Source organism: Chelmon rostratus, chromosome 22 (assembly GCF_017976325.1).
Source record: "Chelmon rostratus isolate fCheRos1 chromosome 22, fCheRos1.pri, whole genome shotgun sequence".
Taxonomy (NCBI): Eukaryota; Metazoa; Chordata; class Actinopteri; order Chaetodontiformes; family Chaetodontidae; genus Chelmon; species Chelmon rostratus.
In genome coordinates, this window is record NC_055679.1 from 13,069,573 (window position 1) to 13,087,893 (window position 18,321).

Sequence of the window (18,321 nt, forward strand, 5' to 3'; positions counted from 1 at the left end):
GTGATGCTACAAGTTTGCATCTGCTTTTCTTCATCCAAGTTAGCAACAGTTTTTCTCCACAGAGAGGTATAAACCCACCCTAGCTCCTGCTATGGAAACTGTATTCCTAGTATAACAGTACCCATCTTTTTTTTAGTGTGTTTTGCAGGTTTGCATGTGCATCTCTGCTCACCGAAATAGCAAAATTAGCGGGTCGCTGAGGGAGAGACTTGAGACGTGAGTGGAAAGGGTCAGATGCATGCAAGTGCAAAAGCAACAGGAAGTTGGTTATTGTAGGCAGGAAATTTGCATCAACACAGACAAATACAAGTTAAAGTAATGTAACCTGATTGCTTTTTGAGGCTTTTGGATTACCTCAATACCAAATATTCAGATAAAAATCAAGAGAAAAGAAATATTACGTTGTTAAATGTATTACGTTATCTGCCAACGTGATTTTAAATTAACAGCAGTAATTATGCACATTTAAATGTACTTTATTCAGTATGCTATGTGCATATACATGGTAGTATACCATGCTTTTTAACATGTGTTTTAAAATTGTAATCCTGCTAATATTCCCCGTTATTACTAAATGTATATGTAGTCTGTAACTTTAACACAGCACATTCATCTTTTCTTGTATTCTTATTATACATCAGTGTTCCGTGGAGGTGTGTTATGTTGATTAATAGTGAATGAACTCACACACATGGCACACACACACACACACACGCACACACACCGGCGCCTTCAGTCCATTTGTTCATTACGTTGACCTGAGCTTCTTTTTTTAACTGGCCTCGACAGCAGATCGCCTCTCCCTGATATCCAGGCCACTTCTGACTCTGTTCTCATCAATAATTGAATCATTCCTCTTAACCAATACTCTTTGATGGGGCCTGTGGTTAACTTCCACCGGTGGAATAGGTCATCCGTCTTCCTACAGTGACACCGGCAGAGATCTCTAGAACGGTTCATTCATCATGAAAAGAGTCATATTTTGCGGTGGTTATATAAGGTTATGTGTCCGAGCTTATAATGAGAGAACGCTCAGCCAATAGGCTGCATTTGTTTCTAGCACCAAGAACAGACTTGTTCATCAAACAGGCGTCAGTATCTGGTTGGTCAATTATTTGTATCTAAAAAATAGTGTAAATCCACATCCCAATAATTCCACATAAAAGCATTTGGGCTGATGTCATGCAGATGTTGCCAACTGATAATAAAGCAGAAAACACTGATACAAAAAGTAGTTTGTTGTAGCCCAAATTACACCTTAAAGTTAAAAATCCATTATTTTATCATAAAATCAAACCTTTGTTTTGATGCTGTTCATGCTGGGCATTTTTCCTGCTGTAGGCATTCAGTGAATTTACATCAGTATTGATCTGTATATAGTAGTTTTTATTGGCAGTGGCAGACTCCGCCATTCTCTTTCTGGATTCAGATGACCTGAAAGCTCAGTGTTTTGTTCCACTGGCTTTGCTTTGTAATGTTTGTTCTTTCGTTCCTGATAATGAAGGTAATTACAGACAAACATTTAATTTCCTTTGCAATCCTGATTCCAAAACAGTCGGGCCTGTGTAAAGATTTTTAGGAATCTGAAATGGTGCTGCGTATTGTTCCAGTATAATAAGACTGCAAATGTTTTGACACGTCCTTTGTCCTTGTAAATGTAAAATCCGTTGCTTCCTATACTTCTGACATTAAAAAGCCAATGAGAGTTACTCTAGCTGATGGCTGGTCCCAAGATGACCCAAAACTGGAGAGAGAGGCCTGACTTGTTGGGACAAGGGGAAGGTTATTCTGCGTGAGTGCCTTCAAGGAACTCCCTCTAATGCTTTGTGCCCACCTTGAGGGATGCTTGTTGACAAAAGCACCCGCTTCGGGGGACATGGCGGCCTGCCAAGACCTCCCCCAGACAGACCGCCTTCACAGAGGAGAGCCGACTGACCTGCGGAGGAAAATATTGTGATTAAAATCAAAGCAAGAAGGAGAATAAAAGGAAGAATCAGGGATGAGACAGAGCGAGGCTCTTTGTTTCCGGAGACATTTTTCTTGAGCGAAGTAAAAGCAAAAGATAAAGAAAGTGACCACCCAAGAGAGAAAGGGAGAGCATAAGGGGAAGAGACAATGCAGGACGACAGAGCAGACAGCCGAGGACTGTGCTATTTGAATATTGATCGGTGAGGGCTATCGCAGGCCTGGGATCGCATTAGCGCTCTGGCAGCAGATCCGAAAAGGCTTTGGCTGCCCACCAGAGTCTGAGCCACAACTGGTGGCCGTTTTAGGAACAAAAACAACAGTTGTTTTGCAAACTTGGCTTCCTGCGTTGGTTTAAATCACCCCGAGCGTGGGCTTTCCGTCGATAGGAAACCAAATGTTCTTAATTGTGAGTGGGCTGTTGGCACCGGCACAGAGAGGCAGGTTTGAGGCGAGTCTTAATTGCCGAGGAGAAAGATGGCCTGCGCTACAATGGCAAGATAATGAACAAAATGTTTTGGGTCCCTTGTGCTGCCGTCGCATGGGAGCCTTCGCTCTCCGCAGTGCATGGACCACAGATGCGGCAGGTTACCATGACACCCTGGTCGCTAAGCAACGTGGGCATCATAAACAGATTCCTCACTCCCAAAGTGAATCACTTTTCATTCTCTTTCATAGGGCGCTTTCATTCAAGCACCCTCGCTCACCAGAGCCTACCATATGTATGCGTTAAACACAAGATTGCCTCTGTAGTAGCTTTCGTGTTCATTAAATTGTCTAAAAAGGATGAGAGCGGGAGTGCGAGCTCTTGAATAGAGCTCGTTTAAGCGTTGTGTTATGTCGTGGTGCGTAATTACAGAGGAGTCACTGATCTCCAGTGTCTGGAAGTGCGTTATTAAGCCGACACTGGATGACATGCTGTGAGTCATTAGACACTGCTGTTAAAGCCCTAATCACAGAGTAGACGCACACACACGGACGGACACACACACACATAGGCTCATTAGGCTCCTCTCTCACACTTTATTTTATTAAGCTGTACAATACAGTGAAAACAGTTTCCCCTGTTCAGTTTCCCACGAGTGCATATCCACTCGTACTCGAAGATCATACGCTGTAATGACTCTATTCTGAGGAGAGCCCGTTCATTCTGTCACTTTACTCAATCATGCATTTTCCAAGAAGAAGAAGCTGAAGTACTGCTGAAATTTATTATCTCAAAATTGCTGAATAAACAACATAAATTTACTGCTAATGTCACATGCCAGGGAGTTATTATTACCAGGTAATTTATGCTGATGGCATCGCAGGCTACAGTGGAGCTCTCAGAGCGACCGGCTCGTTGCAGACTGATCTAATATTGTGAGTAGTCTTGAGACTTTAAAATATGACCTCCTTCAGTGCAGGACAGATTGAAATGCACTAAAGTATGTTACCACTGGAGCTCATAATCAATTATGTATTTATGGAGCACACACACAGTAAAAAATATATATATATAAAAATGATTGAATTTTCAATTTGTTATATTTTCAGGGACACAGTGAGCACACTCAAGGATCCATAGAAAACGATATGATTGAACACACAACCATGCATTCGGCATGCATTCATTTTACTTTGCATCATATTACTTAAATCACTCCATAATATAATTGTATTGTCATAACTGAATAGTTAGATTATTATATTATATGTCAGTGGCGAACTCGGGCTGCGTGGCCACCCGCTGCATGCAGTGAGGCACCAGCATAGCAGTTAAAGTTGCTCTGTTGTGTGATTCAGATAAAAAAGTGAAGTACTACACCTCTGAAAAAGGTACGGGTAACTATTAACCATTTAGAGGCACGTAGTGGCTTCCACATGTTCTCCACTGTAAAGGCACCCTAGAGGTTAAAGCATTGCATTTTCTTAATTTTAAGCCACCTAATAGTGCACTGCAGCGTGTTTTCTCCGCTAGTCGGGCACCATGGATGGCACCTTATCACATTTTCTTCACTGGAAGGGCGCCGTAGAGGGCGCTGTATTGGTTTCATGCACGCTTGGCCACCACAGATGATTTTATTTGGTGCTTTTCATTTTTTTATTCAAAATAAAGTAAGTAAAGTAAGATTAAAAGTTGTGTAATCGTGCTAAGAACTTAAATGCTGTCATGCTATAAGTGTTGCCATATGGCTGTTGATCCAGAATCCAAATGGCTTGCTTCTCTCCGTGTCAATCACAGATCCTCAGTCATAGTTCAGGCCACTTTGCTTTGAGCCAGAGTGGCTTCTTTCCTGCTCTGCATTTGTGTGCCAGAGGAGCATAAAGCATATTTAAAAACAGCGACCTTAGTCAACAATGTATAAACACTTACCAGTACGCAGGCTGTGCACAGACGCTCTAAAGAGATGGTTTGGCAAAAACCACAAAACCTTTGCACAGCGTAATTTTGCCAGCTCACAGAAACTTTCCTGCGAACCGAGGAGTCACGTTTCACACAAACGTTGCAAAATAGGGATTTTTTTAAAGGGGATCTTTTATTTGGTGTGATGCAATGTTGTGCAAACATATTTTGTCCCTCTCACCAAAAACGATTAATATTTGATATCTATGCTGTTGCAGAGAATGTCGAATCATTGAGATAGAGCTGGAGCGTATATGTGTCTGATTTTGGCCACCAGTGACTCATTATTCACCACTTCCTGGAGTGTGTGTGGGTCCGTGTGTGTGTATTGTGTGTCTGGCTGTTTTTTGTCAGGGCAGCTGTCGCGCTCTCTGTGTGTCTCCGCCGCTCCAGCTTTGTGTTTGTCATCTCTGTTTTCCGACGTGAGACTTATCAGACGTACAGTATATGCATACAGAGAGGGTGTGTACATTTGATGTGTCTCGCTCGTTATTGCTCTCTGTCACATTCGGCCCCATCCGGGCATGGACAGCAGCGGCTGTGCTGCAGGATAAATGTGTCGTCCCGCGATGTGCAAAATGATGGTTGACACTGCTGACTATTTTTTTTGTCTCCAGAATCCTTTTTTTTTCTTGGCGGCTTGATATATCAACAACAGCTCGGTGTGATGAGCGCCGAAACTGAAGCAAATTGGGGTGTGAAATTATCGCCGACAATAAATCCACTCAGAGCATTGTTGCCAAAACACTGTCTCAGCTCTGTCACAGTTAAAGTGGGGAGCTAAAGGAGGCTGCATCGCGCCTAATTCGTCCTCTGATTACTAAAGAGATGATATAAAAAGCCAAATCCAAGGTGATAGGAACTGTGACATCCAGACATGTGCAGAACCGCCGTGACAACATGGCAGTCGGGTACAGCTGTAATTGGGGGACGTTTGCAGCCAGCTGGCACACAGATAGCGTGCTCGGCTGGAAGAGTTTGCTGCGGGAGGGATGAGCTGTCAAACCGGCGCACAGCAGTGGATGGCGAGACTTGCGCCAGTCTCGGAGAAGAAGTCACTTCCTGGGAAGTTGGTTGTTGAGGGTCATTTTCTGTCTGAAAGAGCAGCCTTGTAGTAAATAGGGATAACTTGTTAACTTGCATGCGCTTACTGTACTGAACAGCTTCTTGTGTCAGCCTGCCTGAGCGTGTGTGTGTGCGTGTGTGTGAGTGCAAACCTCTCTCTCTCTCTCCCCTTTTCTTTCTCACCACTCTCCTCCTGGCTCCCTACAGGCTGAGCAGGATAGATCTGACTAAAGTGCTGCCAGTCACAACAGCAGATGCTCATGTTTCCTCTGCTCTCCCGTGCCTCCCTACACATCAGTGAGATTGCAGGTGTGTGTGTCTGTGTGTGTGTGTGTGTGTGCGTTCTGGCCTGGCAGGACTCAATGCTCTAATCAGACTGCCAGGAACGTGTGTCAGGAAAGCAAGCGTGTTTACACAGTGCACCTTGGTGTGTTTTAAGGCTCTAAATCAATTATCCGCTGCTCTTAGATCGCAGACGTAAAGGATGTTTTCGGGCAGCTGAGGGAGATTTGTGTATTTTTGCAAGTAAGTGAGAAAGCGCTCTCCATCCCTTCAAACACTCCTCCCGCCTTCAGACGCGAAGACTCATCTGAATTAGACAAAGCTGTCCTTCATTATAACTTAGCGAGAGCTGTGATTGATCACTGGGAAGCCAGCGCCGCCGCCGGCGTCCTCAGGAAAGGTGGTGAGAACAAAACAGTAAGACTTTTGAAATCCAAAATAAAAGTTGTGTGCAAGAGCAGTGCTGAGATTGAGCATGTGGGTACACGTGTTTGCATTATAGCCACCCAAGGGTCATATATTATTTGTCGCATTTATTCATTTTAATATTCTCCTGTTTAGGCGGAAGCACAAAGTCGGTTTCTCACTTAAATTTAAATCATCGTTCCGCCAAAACTACTTCTATGAGTATTTTCTAGTCCTTGTTGGCTCATATTTATACATGCAATAATGTGATTTATTCTTGATTTACACATTTTATGTATGAATCCCCTTTTTTTTAATAGCAAAAATCATCCCGTTTGAATATTCATGTGACATCAGTAGAAGATTTACAGCATTACAGCGGATGTGATTCATTTTCTCCAAAAACGAAGACACACACGTTCGTTCTGTGCATGTGCATACAGTGGATTTATGAGGCATCTGTTCTGAAGCGGTCACTCGCAGCTTGTTAAACAGTTTTTCCCCACTTGCTCACTGTTCGTAATGCAGCCCAGTTTTCTCTGCCGTTTATATCTGCCTCTTTCTAATACTTAATATTGTAGTGCATGGGCAGTAAACTACTGCACGCGTTAAGTGCATTTGACAGAGAGGAAACAAAAGGGTTTGATGTGTTCTCCACACAGGAACTAAAACAACAAGCTGCCTCTTCATTCTCAAGCATGACGCTGCACAGCATGAACCAGGCAGAGATCATCTTCATTATCTGTCCTGTAACGCAGCAATATGCTCTCATTAGTCATTCTATAGCAGCTTGCTGATATCATAAAATTTAATGCCAGCTCATTAGCAAGTCAATATTTTTGCCTTGTTTATTAATTCTCATGACTTCCAGCACTTTATAGAGTGAGGTTATAGTTGTTTTTTTCTGAGTTAGGGATTCATCACAGCTCTGTGAATTTGTGTTGCATCCCGGTTTCTTTCACTTGTCTGACATGTGTTGACGTGGCGCTACACCGCAACACTGTAAATGTGACACCACTTAAAGGTGTGGCGAGGCCATGCTGGTTTTATTAGCATGAAGGAGCAGAGAAGCTGCTGCAGCTGTTGACCTTTGACTCTCTGACCTCTTGATCTGCTGTAGAGACGTTCATTAATGAATGCCTGTAGCGCTGTGTGTGTGCGAGTGTGTGTGGACGTTACTACTCACATTGTGGGGACTCGTCTTTCCTATGGGGACAAATTGTGAGTTCCTGTGACATAGTGGTTTTTGTTATGGTAAGTATCCAAAAGTGATGGAAACACAACTGTGTGTGTGTGTGTGTGTGTGTGTGTGTGTGTGTGTGCGCGTGTGTGTGTGTGTGTGTGTGTGTGTGTGTGTGCTTGTGGGCAGGTGTGTGTGCGTGTGTACAGCTGCTGCAAATCTGTCCTGACAGCTGCAACTGTTGGTTAAGAGGAGTCAAAGACAGCAGGTCACACCTGCACATGCATTACTTTAAGCTGAATAACAAAGTAAACAGAATAAAACTATACGTAATGCATGATGTGTGTGTGTGTGTGTGTGTGTGTGACCACTTGGACACACACAAACATTATGTGGTGCACTGTGGTGTCTTCCAGTTTTCTGTCTGGTACTGTATGAATAAATGACTTGACACACGTGTGCACCTCCACGCGTGCATACTCTGGAGAGTTTTCACTCTCAAACAGTGCATGCTGGGAAGTCTGCTAATGTGCTGCTCATGTCTCTTCAGAAACTTAATTTAATGAGCAGAGTGAAGTGGCAGCAGCGCATCCACTCAACTCATCATTCTGGGTTAAAAGAGCTCATCCTCTGAAGTGAAAACTACACATTTTCAGTTGTATTAACTTGAAATTAATCAAAATTATGTCGATATTAATTTAATTGTAAAATATTAGTTGATTCCTGTGTAATGTTTTACAGTGTAGAAACGTTTTGCAGGCACTCACAGGCCCGTATGAAATCAGTGTTATGTGCATGAGTCTGAGAAGGCTAGACTTGGAAAACATCAGCTTTCAGCAGTATTTGCTTAAACTGAAGAGACGATTCCCAAAGATGGATGAAAATGTGACTGCAATGACTGACCCTTTTTTGCAAATTGCTTTTGTTCAGCGGAGTTCAGAAATACAAAAAAACCCCTTTTGGCCTCTTAATGTATTTCATTCTTTTGATGCTGCTTTGAGCCTGAATAGGAGCCCTTCCAGACTAAATCACCATCGATGGCTTTGTGACCACAGCATCAGATAAGCAGTTTATTAGATTGATTGAAACACACACCCCAATCTCTCTCTGCACCAATAACGACCTGACTGGAAATCGACAGTATTTTCCCGTTAGCAGCTGCAGAGTCATTGGTAACCGGCAACTAAATCTGCAAAGCACTGTGTGTGCGCACATGTGCAGGAAGGAGACCACCATAACCCACCTGTCAAGAGCCATATTCCTCAAAAAGCAAGAGTGTGTGGATGTATGGAGACTCACACACACCAACTGGGAGGATTTATCCCAGAAATGTCATTTAAATATACAGCCCAATTATTTTTCCCCTTAAGTGGCATATGCATTCTTGCCGGTGCACACTAACACACACACATGTTTAGTATTCAAAATGCAGTGAAGCTCCTCTCCCCTGCCTCCACCACACACACACACACTAGCTGCAAGGTCCCATCGTCTCTGACAGCTACTGCTAAATTTCACCCTTAATGAGACACAACCGAGAGGCTGTGGAGGTAACAGGTTCCAGACCACAAGAGCCCCCGGCATGCATTGTGGGACGGCAGGGTGTACAGGCATAACGAGTCATCTGAAGCCAGATCTGCAGGTGGGGGCTTTCATTTTCAAAACTGATGGTGCAGTAAGCTCTCTCTGAGAAGGAGAGGAGGAGGACTGCGAGATGTTTGGAGTCAACGTGGATGATTGATGAAATAACGTGCACTTTATCTTACTGTGAGGCAACAAAGCTGCGAAGATTTTTAGCGCTTTTGAATTAGTGATCTCCAGAATTGTGAGCAAAGAAAGAAGCACAGTTGGTGTCACGTTTAAGGCCCGATTCTTGCACCCAAACACTGTGACTAACATCCCAGCATGCGACTCACAATCAGACTTTGTTCTGCTTCTCTGATTCTTGCGAAACGTCTTCTTTAATTTCACAGCAGAATTAATTCAATCATTCATTGTTTCGGCCCCCCTCCTCCTCTCATTTCATAAATTAATTTACTGCCTTGCCCCCATCAAATATCTGCTCCTGCTGTGTGACTTGAAACCCAGGAGTAAGCAGGAAGAGCTGGATTTGATATTTCCCAGGGGAAATTAATAGTACAGCACGTTTCTGGACCAGGTACAGATTAAAAGCTGGGCCCATTATAAACCCATTAACCTAGTCATTAGGACCAGATCTGGGAAAAGAAGGAATAGGTGGATGTCTAATTATAGAGCAACATTGCAGCTAGTCCTAATTCACACCTGCAGGTGCGGGGTGGAACTGGGGTATTTTCCCTTGAACACACTGGTCCTGCATCAGAAGCACGCTCTTTGAGCTGCATGGGGTTAGATGCCATGTCTTGACATGTAACTCTGATGTTTAAGTATCCATATTTTCCTCTGAATTAAGATCTCTAGCTGGTTCGCTCGTGGCTTTTCAGATTTCTAGCCTGGCTAATGCAAAAGCTGTCACCCTTGCACAAAGAGAGACAAAGTGAGAGAGCTATCACCATGACGTTGACAGTAAAGCAGCCTCAGAGGCAAACAATCTTAAATTGTAATTTTTGAAAACACGTTCTGACGCACTGTATTCCTCTCTCCTCCACCCTCTCTCCTCTCCCAGAGGCTGGCAAGAGAAGCGGAGAAGTTTCAGATGGAGCACAAGTGGAGGGACGACAGCGAGGTGAGTGAGCTGATCGGATATGTTCATTAACACTGGCTGCGCGACGTGCAGATCAAACTGTACCGTGAACTCCATAAGAGGAGGGACGTGCTATTCAGGAGCCAATATGACTGCAATAATTGGACGGCAAATCTCATTACAATGACAACACTGCTGTAATGACTTAATACAAGACTGAATTTCATTATTTTACATAATAGGCAAAAATAACCAGCATGGTTATGATTACACGTGCGCACACACTGCTCACTCCCTGATATTGTCCATTAATCATAGTATTAACAATACATTAGAAGGGAATGTACAGCAAATAATATTAACACAGTGTTATTTTTCACATTCAATTACTTTTCCTGATTGCTGCTCCAGTGAATTCAGTGCGCTGTTCCTCACTAGTTGTCTGTCTGAGAACTACAATGCAGCTCTTGATGGCTGGATGGCCTGTGATGCTGTGTTTTAGCTCTGGCCCCTTCATAATAAATGCAAATTGCTAATTTCCTGCCCCCGCTTTGCAGTGAGAAAAGCCCTCACGCCGTTGGCAGGCATTTAACGAATGATAAATGATATTGTGTGTACGCACTGTGGTGGAAGAACTTCAAAGAAATTCAGCCTCGCCATTTAGCCTATTAGCTTTAAAAAGTCTTCAGTGTTGTTTGCCAAACCTTATGATTCTTTTCCATTAAAGGTTTCCCGTCATTCGACTTTGTGCACACTGTCTTGCACTGAGAAAACAGCTGAAAATAGGGAAGGCAATATCCTCTCTGGGAATAGATTAATTTATTACTCAGACATTCCTTTGGCCCAGCATGCTTGGCTAGCAATCGTAATTAATTTTTTGGTTAATGTTATGGGGATTTCTGCAATACTTGACCCAATTAAATATCTCCTTAGCTTTCTAAATAGGCACAGGTGGGTGATGTGTGTGTGATGTCAATGCAAGGCTAAGTTGCAGGTGGAGTCATTGTTTGACTTGGCCTGTGTTTTTGGCCGGCATTTATTCATTTGCTTTATCGGAAAAATGTGGAAGCAATCAGAAATCCATGACTGATGAGGCACAATCATGTGATGGAAGAAGTATCCATTGTTTTAAACAACAGAGAAGCTGCATCGTGCTTTAGCATCACGTTTATAGGGCCACATAGATTGAAGATATGCACTGAGGTCTTTAATGGCTTCATGGATTTGTATTTTTTATAGCAATAAGACTTTTGCAGGATTTATTGCCTGTAAAATTGACAGATAAGAATCTCATCTTTGCACAAATGTCTTGGATGTAGTGAACACAGCTATAGTGTAACTGCAGACAGTGCTGTGCCTGCCTCAGGTTAGCCTCTTATACACAGGTTAGCCACACATGAACCCGTGTGCACCATCACTGCACACGCTGTATGCTCCTTTTTCATCAGCCTTTGGAAAATGTTGTAAATAAAAAAAAAGGTAAATAAAGTTTTCATTTCAATTTCCCTTTCACTTAAAATACTGTGCATAAAGCTAAAAAAATAATTGCACATACTGCACAATCCTGTGTGTGTGTGTTTATGCGCATGTGTCTGTTCTCACCTTTGATAACTGGGCCAGTACCACTGGGCACCTCTTCCTGCTGACTTTTAAACACTTAAAAGGTGTTACTGTTGCAATAGAACCACACGCTCACATGAGGCTGTTCAGTGTATTATAATGACTTTGGCCCTATTTGTACTTGTTATTAAAATACAAGCTGTATCTAGTTATTTAATCACATTTAAATGAGTTCTTGCTGTGTGATTGCATTCTGATTTGATCTCACTTTTATGTGCGAGTGGGTTTGGAGGTGGCACTGTCAAGAATAAACATCAGAAAATGTGATGCTTTGCAACCATGTTAAGTTTCATTCGAGGCAAAGAAAGGTCATGTTTTACGACTCCATTGACAGAGCGGTGTTTGCAGCTGCTGTGAATGCGAGGGGAAAGCACTGTAACTGGTGGGAGCAGGTCATGTTGGAGTTATCAGTGAGTGGATGGCATATTGAGTGAGTCATTTGGTTTTTACAAGCGTAGACGTGGATTGCAGTTCCACCTGCTAGAGATTGGATTGCGGTACTTTAACAAGCATCTTCTTTTCCAGACTGATTTGGCAGTACACATTACACCCACCACAACATGCCACATAAGTAATAGCATAGTTTATTTTTCCAACCCTTCCCCTCCCACCCCTCCCATCTCTCACACATTAGGTGTTCTTGCACACAGTAGCCTCCCCTGAAGGGTGTGATGGTGTGACCTACGTGCTACCATCACCTCTTAAGGTGCACATCGTCTGCAGTAACATGACCTGACAGAAAACATCATGGGACAGTCTCCTCTTATCGGCTCTTTTTGTGTATGTTTTTGCTTGCATGTGCATATCAGCATATGTGCATTAGACCTAATCTTTGCACATGTCATTGAACTTATATGCTAGTCAGTCAAAATATCACAACAGAGAGCAGATTCTTGCGTTTGGCACAGTTTGCAGTTTTGGTGAAATTCTTATTGTGTACAAACTGTTTAAAGGGAACTATCGACTGAGAAAGCTGAGCTCCTGCCTATATGTACCAGGATAGGTTGGTGATATACGTTGCAGTGCATCGCCACTCCAGCCCAGAGCTATTACTTTGTTGGCCAAAACAAAGCGTTAGGTGACAAAAATACTCACTTAAAGGTCATCTGTCCTCTCAGCGCTGCTGATCATCTTTTCTAGTCCATCAGGTCCTGAAGAATGTCTCCAGCACACCTCCGTCCGAGTGAGAAGTTTCATGCATCGTAATGCACAGACAGGCTCTCTGGGGGGCTGGCATCAGCGACAGCAACCGGCAAAAAACTGCCCACACTGAAATGCATTGCAGCAGAATGATTCAAGTTTCTGCTGGCATCAGAGGGCAGTTTGAGCAAAGGCTCCATCGGCCGCTATTTGCTCTCGGCAGCACAAGTTCTGGATGGTCCCTGCCGGCCGCATCCTCTTGCGTGGCTAATGTAGCTCCGGCCTTGGCCTCCCTCTGCATTTCTTCAGCTATATTCAGCCAGGACGCTGTAAAATCGTCCTTAACATCCTCCGCACTTATGTTTTGGGATGCTATTTTGACTATTGGAAATGTAGCCAGTTTACAAGACAAGCGACAAGGAGAAGGTTTTGTTTTTGAGTAACATCTAGCCCCTTGGTGACCCAGCGTTGGAGGCTAGAAGCCCCCAACTATGTCAACATACACCTCAAATGATGGTGCTGCAATTGCAATTGCTTCAATTGACATTCAGTATCAAAACTGATTAAGTATCCAGATAAAACGTGGTGAAATTTCCCTTGAAGCTAAGGTAACAGTAGCAGTGGCAGGAGTAGTCACAGGTTCCTTTGAGTTGAAGCTCCAGAAGTGGGAGGCAGGTGGTGGGAGTCAGTGAGCCAGCTCCGTAGCTCCGGGGCACCCTTATGTCAGCAGCGAAGCTAGCTCGTTAGCGCCCTGCTAGCCTGTGCACTGACAGGAAGCCCAGCAGTGTGAGAGCAAAACAACACCACTTACTTCACTGATCCTCAGTGTCAAACACTGACCACTGCCCTGCAAGGAAATATAGCAAGATTCAAATGATACCCACAGTGGGAAACAAAGTATGATAGTTATACTGGCTTCATGTCATGTTTTTATACGAGAAAAAAGCCATTTTTAAGCCATTATCTTTAGCACTTGCAGCAATCTGTTAGTCTGTCCATCAGTTTAATTCCCTTTGGTCATGTTTTGTCCAAGACAAAGTACTGTGAAGGGTACTGGCCAAATTTCCATGAAATTAGCAGTGGAGAGCCAACAGTTTTGTCACTTCTGTGAAATTTCTTGAGCGTGTTCCTGCTCCTTTGAGGTTAAAAACTTTCCATTTTACACACACCTACACCACCCATCAAAATGCCAACTTTGCACACACTACATGTTGCCATTCAGTTTGCTGAGTGCGTTCTCCCAGGACATACCCACTTGATTTTAATGGTGCCCTGGCACTTCCACAACTGCCATCTTTAGAGCAAACCTCACATTTTAGCCTCACAACTGCCAGGGCTCTAAGAATAGCAACATTTCTGGTATGTTGTGCTATCCAGCACTTTGATATTGAATGTTCTGCGGCCTCTAGTGGGACTTCAGGCTTTTACTCTCGGTGAAACAGCAACCAACCACACGTAACAGTGATGCTTGTTGTGGTCAGAGGTAAAACATTGAAACTTTCACTCAGAGAGGGTGTAAAATGCTGTTTTTCAGCCTGGTAATGAGTTCCTTTTCAAATATACCTCCTCTATTTGGTCGTTCCTTCCTCATCTTCTCCTGTTTCTCTCTCATTCTCTTTGCAGGTCGACAAAATTGTTTACTACAATGCCAAAGAGGACGTAAGTACAACTTGATCCCACTACTCTCATATTCTCTCTGTGTGATTAGATATGCAAATTCTCAAATGAAACACCACAAGCAACCCATATCCAGCCCTCCAGATCCAGATTATTACCATGGCAACGAACCTGATATTAGTTTTTATTGATAGCTTGTAAGAATCTGTAGAAGGAAGTCACTGTATGTGGAGATATGCATGTGTTGCATGGGTGGGGTTTATACATGTCATATTCCTACTTGACTAAGGTATGCGCACACGTATAAGCAGTTTTTTTATGCACAAGGACCCATACATGTTTTGGGCCTGACACTCAGAAACACATGAGTACGAGCGTGAGACTTTGAATGCTCCCCAGGCCTCAGACGTCATCTGTCTGCTCTTATAAACAGGGATCAGCATCTAATTCCCCTCCACTGTCCCAGTGGGAAAGAACCACACACCCACAGCACACTAATGTCACTCTGTATTTGACTGACAGCCCCTCTCCCCTCGTTCTCCTTCTCTCTGGATGCCTGGGTTTATGTTTCACTGCCTAAAATTCGGTTTCTCAATCTGTATCTGTCACTCGTGACATTTCAATGAGTACTCAACACTGACACCTTGTCATTCAAGGTAACAAGAAACTGACTGCGTATACAGTATGTTTACAAACCGAGGGTGTGCACACATTCACAGATGCCAAAAAAAAAGAAATGCTTTGCTGGATGCTTTTGAAACTTTTTCCTCTTTTGCACAGCTTAATCAGACAGAGGAAGAAAAGAGAAAGAGGAACCGGTATATTCCAGACGATTTTGAGATAGACCCTGACTTCAAGCGGCTCGTCTCGTACAACACCACCGCCGTCCACATCCCGACGGATATCTACGAAGGCTGTGAGTTGAAACACGTGAACACACGCATGCAATGCAAAATCTCTCTCATCTACTCGTTCCCCTATTATAAATAGTAATACATAGCAACCACCTCCCACCCTGCTCTGTGTCGCTCTTTATCCCTGTCACCACTTGTATCTACAGTACGTTCCCAGCTCATGTGGAGCTCAGCCTCCCAGCGCTGTCTGCAGTGTACAGTTCCACACCGAGGCTGGGCCATTCTAGTCTATATATAGCCCAGATGCCAGCAACCCAATGGCCAGCACACTCTAGCTCCCTCTTTGCCCTGGTCACCAGCTGCTCCTTTCCCTCCCGTTCATTGCTAACCCTGCTGACCTCTCGGGACAGTTGCACAGAACGGCAGTGCCTCCGCTAATGAAAGGTCTTTTTCTGGGTCCGTTGTGCTTGCATGAAGCCGCTCCCAGTTATTTCAGTGTGTTTATCACACTAATATTCATGCTTTTCTTTGTCATTGCTTCTTTCACTATCATAATTTTCTTGGTCATGTTTTCATCACGTAAAGGTAGCGTTATGCATAGTTTAATTTTAAGTGATTAGCCACGTTAGTAGCATGGCAGTAGGGATGGCATTGGTACAGATGGATTGCAATGAAAATCTCTGCAGACATTCATGCTCACCAGGATGAATCCCAAAGACTTTTCCTCTTAATGCCACCGTTTTTGTCTTGTTGTTCTTCTGAAACGTCTCGATAACTGATGAATAAATGGCCATGGAATTTGGTGCAGGTATCCATGGTGCAAATTAAACTGAGCTGAACTTGTTTGATGCTGATTAGCAAGTGTTAGCATGCTAACGTGCTAAGCTAAGATGGTGAACATGGTCAACGTCATACCTGCCAAACGTAAGCGTGGTAGCGTTGCCATTCAGAACCTGTCAACATGATGACATTAGCAATTACTTCAAAACCCCTCTGTGTCTAAGTATAGCATTGCAGAGCTGCTAGCTTGGCTGCAGCCTCACCGTTGATTTTGAAAAGCGTGAGAACATTTGAAATGTGCAGTAAACACCAGCCCAAATTTAATCAGCACTGACTGTCTGCTGCTCATTCCTTCCATGTTGAATGAGAAATGTTGATCATGTGCACATTTTACGACTAGCAGCCTGGAGCAGTGGTGGAATATAACTACGTATATCTACTCAAGCACTTAATTTAAGTACAATTTTACTTGAGTATTTATACTACTTATACTTTTACTCACTACATCTCAGAGGCAAATATTGTAATTCGTACTCTCTTGACTGACATTTCTAATTATTGGATTCTTTGCAGATTATTAATGCAAAATATGAATCAACTAATAGATTATGATGCATTATTATGGATTAAGATACCCAGCAACATATAAAGGAGTAGCTGCAACATTAGTGATGCTTTCACATTAATGCATCACTAATTGTAAGACAGTGATACAATGCATATTACTCTGATATGGGCTATTCTGCATAATTTTACTTTAATTTTACTTTCCATACTTTCCCTTTCAGTACTTTTTTTTTTTTTTTGCTGTGTCACATTCCCCTTACTTCACATCAAGCTGATCTAAAGTTAATTGCTCACATGGCTGTAACTTTATCTGGATAGTTGTCCATCCCTTCCTCCTGGAGCCTCTCCCTGCATGTGTTGGACATAAAGCAGGAAACACACTGAACAGGCCACCAGTCAAACTAGATTTGGCTCACAGTAATGAAATCTGGTATAATGAAGAATGCGATCACAGAATGTGGCCAGCCTTAAAGTCTTTTAGACAAGTTTAAGAGTCACATAATTCGAGTTTTGTCCATCACGAGCTTACAGAGTTGGACGTGAAACAGACATTACCGTAAAATCTCTGTAAGGGTCAGGGTGGTGCATGCAAGCAAAATACATTATGTTTATTGTGATTATGCTTGAGCGGAAAAAGTGGTTGCTGGGAGTGCATTAGCTCACCGTGTGTGTTGTTACACATTCATTTGCCCTTTTGCCAGTGATTTGAAAACAGCAATATGTAAAACAAGCAGAAGCTCCCTTGGAAGAGAGAAGCAGGCTAATGTATGGGTGGATGACTGTACACACAAACCAGAGCAAAGCGCATTTGCCCACACACACACACATGCGCAGGCACAATCACATCCTCTGGGTTTCTAGCCTCTTATTCGAAGACACTATAACGCGAGGACAGAGTGACACACACACACACATATAGATGGAGATAAGGATGCATGCATGCCTTGATACACACATACACACAGAAACATAGAGCAGCGGTCATGTCCTTCCTTGCGGACATGTGTGTGTATGTGATACATACACACACTTACTGTGGAGGGACGGAGACACAAACGAGCGAACATTAAATTAGAGCTGGCACGTGATCTGATGAGATGATCTTAATGAAATCTAGATCAATCCAGACAAACGCCCTGTCAGCCCGGGATTTAGGGAAACCTAGCATAGCAACAGTACGTGATTGGCCTCTCACGCTGCTTAACATGACACTGTATAACTAAAAGGATATAATTTCACATGTTACACGCTACATTTAACAGCCCATGATTGCAGCAGGCATCAAAACAGTTAAATGATTTAGGTATACCCACTGCATGAGCTAATGGCTTCATGGGCATTGATTGAGCATTCAATATCAATTTCCGTAATGACCGTCACACTGGCTTTGCTAAATGCAGCGGAGGCAGTCACATGACTTTCATGCCCTTATACAGCGAGTCGCTCCACATAATTTGCACTATAAATGTGCAGAGTGACGGGCCTCTGAGGCCTCTGACTGTGCAGACATCTCTGTCATTGCCAAATGGCCAAATGCACTTAGTTATTTTTATAAGCAACAGTTATAATGATGAAAGGGTCGGGGGTGGGTTGGAGGAGGGGGGTTGTTCATTGTGTGATTCATCAGTCTGTGTTTTGCTCTTTTTCTGCAAATATATATAATTTCTTTCTTTCTTTCTTTCTAAACATTTTGTTTAGCCCTCAAACCTGACATGATATGCATTAACTATATTTCAGTCACTGCTATGTCTGCCCAATATATAGTTAGCGGCCAGTTAGCGTAGCTTAGCACAAAAAC

The 18,321-nt window shown here is 43.1% G+C and overlaps 1 protein-coding gene across 2 annotated transcripts in view; it reads left to right on the forward strand.

The window, feature by feature from the left end:
• The window catches only part of cacna2d1a (calcium channel, voltage-dependent, alpha 2/delta subunit 1a), a 100,991-nt gene that overhangs the window by 33,519 nt on the left and 49,151 nt on the right, over positions 1-18,321 (forward strand). For both annotated transcript variants that reach the window (XM_041964332.1, XM_041964333.1), the window contains exons 4-6: positions 9,928-9,987; positions 14,329-14,364; positions 15,103-15,238. In XM_041964332.1, the coding sequence (XP_041820266.1) occupies positions 9,928-9,987; positions 14,329-14,364; positions 15,103-15,238 (232 nt within the window). The remainder of the gene's footprint in view (positions 1-9,927; positions 9,988-14,328; positions 14,365-15,102; positions 15,239-18,321) is intronic.